The 7122-nt window shown below is 47.7% G+C and overlaps 1 protein-coding gene across 1 annotated transcript; it reads right to left on the bottom strand.

Annotated features, from left to right (window-relative positions):
• Positions 1-6535: 6535 nt before the first annotated feature.
• LOC105756828 (60S ribosomal protein L39) lies at positions 6536-6691 on the bottom strand. Its single transcript, XM_012558625.1, has one exon. It carries the CDS (start codon positions 6689-6691, stop codon positions 6536-6538), a length of 156 nt encoding a protein of 51 aa, XP_012414079.1.
• Positions 6692-7122: the final 431 nt, after the last annotated feature.

Here is a 7122-nt window from a genome sequence, read left to right on the forward strand (position 1 = left end):
AATTTGACAGCATATTCTTAGTTTGTCACAAGCAGAGGTGAGGGAAGAAATACCGGAAAAAGGAAAGGGTAGACTTGGGGGGTTATCTACAGCAATAGCTTTCTGATCTGTACAAGGGACAACACAGCTGTTCGCTGGTTTGCTTCCTTTGCTTTAGCTTTCTACGTTTTGTGGAGGCATTGCCTTTGGCTGGAATGGTTGGGTCAGAGGGATTACTCTGGGCCAAGCGGAGCTCGTGATACGGCTGCTGCCAGCCTCTCCCAGAGAAGCAAGTCCGGGTGTCGGGGGATGTTCCGAGCAGCAGCATCGCGTCCACCTGTCAGAAACAGAGCAGTGTTGGAGCCCAGTCCTGCCCAGGTCTGCTCTCCTGGAGCCCAGGGTCTGCGTGCATCCGAGGGTGAGGGTGCGGCTGTGTTGGTACAGGCAGGACTGGGGAGGGCCCGGGCCTCAGAGCAAGGCCTCCCCTCTGCGGTGCTTACCCGGGATGCACTGGGGGAAGCACACCCCACGCCAAGTTGGGGAAGGGAGATGGGCTGAGAGAAGCAAAGACATCAGGGTCAGCAGAGCCATTCTAGTGCCTTCTTTATGCCACTTTCCACAACATGCTGGTTCCCGCTGCCCACTCTCAACACTTTGAAATTTAGCAGAACAAAAATTATTGGCAGCCATCTGCTGCTAACTCCCTGGGAGGATATTTTATCTTATCAGCCCAGATGACTCAGAGAAACATATGTCAAAGAGGCTGCCTTTGTGGGGTAACAGTCTAGATCAATCTGGGGTGTTTCCCAGTCTGAGATTACGACTCTATGATTACATGACACATGTTGACATTGTCCACTGCCATGCTTTATTATCGGGGCCCTCCAACCCCCAAACCCACGCTTGGCTGCCGTGACCCTGGGGCTGTAGGCAACCCTTTTATCTCTGCCTGAGTCCTCCTCACCCTGGACTGGTCCCTGTGGTCATCAGTAAGCCTCCTCCACCTCCCTAGGCAATGCTCGTGGTCTCTGGTTACTTCATGACACAAGACTGCAGAAAACGCCCCTGCGCGCCTTTGGCCAACTGGGCCTTTCACCTTCTGCTCTTCCCTCAGTTACTGGAGTGCGTATACCATGTGTTGTTACAAAAAAAAACCCATTCTGCTTTCATAGAAGTTAGTGGACTTTAGGAAGCAAATTCTAGCAAGACTGAGAGCCTGCAAGGATAATTAATAGATGACTTTAAGCAAGTTAAGGACGGTTAAGTTTAAGGTCCAGATAGAGAGAGAGCTGTCGGCAAGTCACCTTTGACTCAGGGTGACCTTATGTGTAAGAGAACTAGACCTTGCCCAGTCCTGGGTCGTCCTCACCATCGCTGGCGTGTTTGAGTCTATTCTTCTGGCTATTGTGTGTATCCATTTCACTGAGGGTCTCCGTCACACCTGTTGGCCGTCTACTTCACCAAACACAACGTCCTCCGCTAGCGACTAACCCCTCCTGGTAACGTCTTCAAAGCAAATGAGTCAAATAATGTTCTGTGTGATCCATCTCACTGGCTAATTTTTGGAAGTACATCGCCAGGCCTTTTTCCCTAGTCTGTCTTAGTCTGGAAGGTGCATTGAAACCTGTCCACCATGGGTGACTCTGCTGCTATTTGAAATATCATTGACATAGCTTCCAGCATCATAGCACCATGCAAGCCACCACAGTCCGACAAACTGACAGGTAGGTGGCAGGAAACCCCAAATGACCCTTGGGCCCTACGTCATACGCCTCATGTTCCCAGCAGGGGACTCAGAAGGGGCCACCATGTTAAGGCAATAACATGCTAATGGTGAGGCTGCAAGGTTCCAGGGCAGGGCAGGATGGCAGTGGGGCTGAGCAGCAGAAGAGCCACAGTGCCAGTGAGATCCACGGGGTTCCGGAAGAGAGTACCGTGTCTTGCACGCTTGGGAGACACCACGGGCTTTGCCAGCTGCTGGCTTCAGAAGGAAGTGCCTGCAGGGCATCCCATGACTGAGTAATATCAGGACGTTGCCAAAGAGTCCGCAAGACCCAGAGAGGAGGAAAAGGACCTGTACCCCGGTCTGAGGCCCTTGCCACACTGTTGTCCTGATGGCATGCAAGTCACCCACTGTGTCTCCATGTCATCTGAGAGAGAACGGACAGAGCAAGAGAAACGTTAGAGGAAAAACCTTGAAAGAATTAACATTTGCCCCACAGAGGTGGTTGAATCCCAAGTCAGACTACTTTTTAAATGAAATACACTGAGGTACATCTAATGAGGCAGTTGTGGTTATCTAGAACTGCGCTGTCCAATATGGTAGCCACTAGCCACATGTGGTTATTTATATTTAAATTAACTGAAATTAATAACTCAGTTTCTCTGTTGTGCAATCACATTTCATGTGTACAACAGCCACACATGACTAGTGGCTGTCCCGTCGGACAGAGCAGATGCAGACCACTGACAACATCATGGAAGGTTCTAACGGACAGCGTTGGTCTAAGACATAAGTAGCAGGAGAGCTGTCCTCCTCTCTGTCTTATTCCCAACTGTATCCACAGGCCCAGCACATAAATGAATATGGTCAACATTTTCCTTACAGTGCAGCTTTCCAAACTATGGTCCTCATCAACTTCTCCAGGCTTCATTTCTCATTATTTATTCATTCATTCAACACATATTTACTGAGAGGACACTGCCAGGTTCTCTCCCAGATGCTGAGGACAAAATAAATAAATAAATGAGACATAATTCCCATGAGGCAGTTTTCATGGAGCTCACTTCCTTCTGGGGGAGGCCAACAACAAACAAGCAAATAAACAGACACGCCCAGTAACTACAGCTAGTGGAAAACACGACCAAAGGCACGAGCTGGTGGGAAGAGCAGGAAGCAGCTGCTTTCTACAGAGTACGATGGTCCGTCTCCGAGGAGGTGACATTCTAGCTAAGACTGGAGGCTCCCTGAATCCTTATCCCCAGAATGTGCCACAGTGGACAGCACACAAAAGCACTCAATAAATGGTTGTTGGATGACTAAATAAGACAAAGCCAAGTATTAACAGCATCAGGTGGCTGGGTAACCAGATGCTCTCCAGTCAGTGCCAACTCATGGCAACCTCATGTGTATCAGAGTAGAACTGTTGCTCCATGGGGTTTTCAGTGACTGATTTTTTGGAAGTAGATGTCCAGGCCTTTCTTCCAAGGCACCTCTGGCTGGACTCAAACCCACGAGCATTTGGCTAGCAGGCTTTGCACCACCCAGAGACTTCAAAGAGGGTATTTGTAGCAAATTGAGTCTGAGTCTTTTAATGTGGAAATGAATTTGGTCAGTCTGAATGGCAGAAAAGAGAGAACTAAGGCTAGCAAAATCAGCTGGTGGGAGAGAGGGATGAGTTGAGATTTTAAGAAGTATGTGGGCTTATTTATTTTTGTGGGGGGGGGGTGGCATGATCTGGTTTATCTTTCAATAAGACCACTCTGGATGCTCTGCACAGATTGGATTGGCAAGGGGACAGACAGCAAAAGCTAGTTGCAAACCCATTGCCATCGAGTTGATTCCAACTCACAGTGACCCCACAGAACATAGTAGAACTGCTCCACAGGGCTTCCAAGGCTGTAATCTTTACTGAAGCAGACGGCCACATCTTTCTCCCATGGAGCGGCTGGTGGTTCAAACCACTGACCTTTCAGTTAGCAGACGAGAGCTTAACTACCGTGCCACCAGAACATCTTACAGCAAGAGTAGAAGCAGGGAATTCACTAAATGGACTCAGGCAGCACCCAGCCAGGAGATAATGATGTAGCCCTATTGGACCAGATTGGGAGCTACGGATCTGGAGAGGTGCAGACACCTCTTGGTCATGTCAGCCAAATCAGATTTAGTTATCCAGTGCTATTCAGATTGTTCCCCTACTCCACTTCCCACTGCTATTCAGACTGTCCTCCTACTCCACTTCCCACTGCCATTCAGATTGTCCTCCTACTCCACTTCCCACTGCCATTCAGATTGTCCTCCTCCACTTCCCACTGCTATTCAGACTGTCCTCCTACTCCACTTCCCACTGCCATTCAGATTGTCCTCCTCCACTTCCCACTGCCATTCAGATTGTCCCCCTACTCCACTTCCCACTGCTATTCAGATTGTCCCCCTACTCCACTTCCCACCTGCTATTCGGATTGTCCCCCTACTCCACTTCCCACTGCTATTCAGACTGTCCTCCTACTCCACTTCCCACTGCTATTCAGACTGTCCTCCTACTCCACTTCCCACTGCTATTCAGATTGTCCTCCTACTCCACTTCCCACTGCTATTCAGATTGTCCTCCTACTCCACTTCCCACTGCTATTCAGATTGTTCCCGTACTCCACTTCCCACCTTCACTCCCACCCCTCCTCCCTCAATTTGGGATGCTTTCCCTCTTATTTTTTCTTTCAAAATCCCACTTAGCCTTCAAGACCCTCAGCTTTTACCCCCTCCTTAGTGAAGTCTTCCCTGATGGTCCCACATGGAAACAATTTTCCCCATGCTTGGAAACATTACCACTTACTGATTGCTGTTGAGTCAATTCCTACTCATGGTGACTCCACGTGTTGCAGAGTAGAACTGCACTCCACAGGGTTTTCAATACCGTGGCCTTTCAGAAGCAGATCTCTAGGCCTTTCTTCCAAGGCACCTCTGGATGGGTGCGAATCGCCAACCTTCGGTTAATTGTTGAGTGCTTAACCATTTATGCCACCCAGGGACTCCTAGATATATCACTGCATGATTGACTATACCACCCGCATACACGGTGTGTAGCACACTGGTGATTATCTATACCAACGCATTCATGGTGTTTAGCACACCGTGCTGAGTTCTCAATATTTGAGTCTGGTCATCCTGCTGCTCCGGGAACTGCAGTTGGTGGTCCTCAGGGTCAGCACCTAGTTCAGTACCTAAACATGAGTACTCAATAACATTTGTTGAAGGAACAAGTGATTAACCGTATTTGTCTTTGCCCACGTATACCTTCCTCTTTAATGTCTTATTTTTATTTGCATAACCCCATTTCTTTGAATATCATTTACTAACCAACTCCATGGAGCGAATATACAACTACTCTTTTAAACATAGTATCTGTCCCTGGTGGGCTGAATTTGGCAGCAGCAATGGTCTGAAACCCCCTGAGGCTTGGTGAGAGCTGTGGGGAAGTGTGAAATGTGTTCAATTAACTCTCCTTACTCAAAGGAAATGGAGCTGCTTAAGGCAACAGTCATATATTCTCAATTGCTCTTACGACTAGACTGAGAACTTCTTAAGCACAGCTTGCTCACCTCAGCACAAGGGGGCACACTGTGTGCCTGGTGCACAGTAGGCTCTTTGGTATGCTGGTTGAATGCACGAGTGATCACGAGTCTAGAAGCTTCCAATGGGTCCAACTGGAAAGAAATAAGCCCTGTGGTGGAAATTTGCTCTGCAGATAGAGAAGCCATAAAACGCAGTCCTCTCCACCCCGGAGATGGTGTCACTACTCTTTTACAACCTGCTGCAATCCAATTTAGGTGTCAGCAGTCATCAGCACAGGGCATTCTGAAACCATTCTGCATGACACCGTCATGGTGGACCCATGATATTATGCATTTGTCAAAACTCACACAACTCTACAACACAGAAGGTGAACTCTAATGTATACTATGAGCTTCAGTTAATAACTAAGGAACTAATATTGATACATTATTTTTTTATCATGAAAAAACTTATTTCAAACATTTAAAAATGCAGAAACTGTTTAGGTCACAGGCTATACAAGCTATACAAACACAGGCAGCTGACCAGAGTTTGCCGACCCCTGGTTTAGACGACTCCTGCTCTTCTAAGAATGTGCCACCCTCAGGTCCATGCCTCCCATAGCAGAAACATTTGATGAGATTATCAACCAAGACGCTATGTCCCTTGAAGGTTTTCGAGGTGTGCTGTCCAATACAGTAGCCACCAGCCACACGTTGTTGTTAGTTGTCATCCAGTTGATTCTGACACAATGGCAGCCCCGTGTGTTTCAGAGTTGAACTGTACTCCGGAGTTTTCAAGGCTGTGAGCTTTAGGAAGCAATCACCAAGCTTGTCTTCCACAGTACTTATGGGTGGGTTTAAATTGCCAATCTTTTGGCCAACAGTTGTGCACTTAACCTCTTATACCAACAATTAAACATTAAAACTCAGTTCCCCAGCCATGCTAGTGATATTTCAAGTACTTGGTAGCCACACTAAGAACATTTCTATCATTGCAAGAAAGTTCCATTGGATACTGCTGTTAGATCATCTGGTTGAGGCTGGGGATAGGGGAATAAACTGAGTACTCCACAAACCAGAACACAACAGCAGTTCAAAGCACAGGTCTCACATATTAGCAGAACAATTTCTTAATGTGGAAGCATAAAAGCAAAGGAAGAAACCAGAATCTTCCCAATACATGTTCAGTGGTGGAGATCATGACGAAACTTTCAACTTAACATGGGAGAACGCTAGTAATCCTGACAGAAGAGTAAATCTGTGCCATCACGTTTGTGACTCCTTACAGACCCAGCTTGGTTCTTCTCCAGTGTCTCCTCTTGGCATTGTACCTGATTTTATTACCAGTTTTCATTCTAATCCATTGGGGAATAGGGCGATTCTGTTTTTGTTTCTTGGCCAAGAACCTCTTGATCCTGAAACTCTTATGAGATGACATGGCCAGGAGGAACGGCGGCCACCCACACCAAGATGGCAGAGAAAAGGAGAAAGGAGAAACAGCCAGAAATGCGTTTTAGAAGGCGCAACCGGAAGTACGTTTTAGAAGGTGCAGCCGGAGGCGGGGCTTGGGAAGTGACGTCAGTGTCGGCCGTTGTGCTTCGCTGCTCACCTGCTTGTGTATGTGTGGGGCGGCCGGAAACGGTTCTGTGCGAAAATGAATTCTCTGTCATTTCACGTCCACGAGTGTGTTTCCCCAGGAACTTGTCAGTTCGATAGGGGCACTCTTTAGTGGGTGAGACAGCTGTAATCAGAGTAAAAGCGGGAGGCTCTTCGCAGGCAGAAATAGCGCAGCGGAGGCAGGGCTGACGTGATTCGTTATTATTAACTGAAATCGGTGCAAGACGATAATAGGATAATAGGAGAAACTGC

Source organism: Trichechus manatus, unplaced genomic scaffold (assembly GCF_000243295.1).
Source record: "Trichechus manatus latirostris isolate Lorelei unplaced genomic scaffold, TriManLat1.0 scaffold00177, whole genome shotgun sequence".
Taxonomy (NCBI): domain Eukaryota; kingdom Metazoa; phylum Chordata; class Mammalia; order Sirenia; family Trichechidae; genus Trichechus; species Trichechus manatus.

Bases quoted from the DNA above. Each gene is read 5' to 3' on its own strand.
- LOC105756828 (XM_012558625.1), bottom strand. From the start codon at position 6,691: ATGTCATCTCATAAGAGTTTCAGGATCAAGAGGTTCTTGGCCAAGAAA.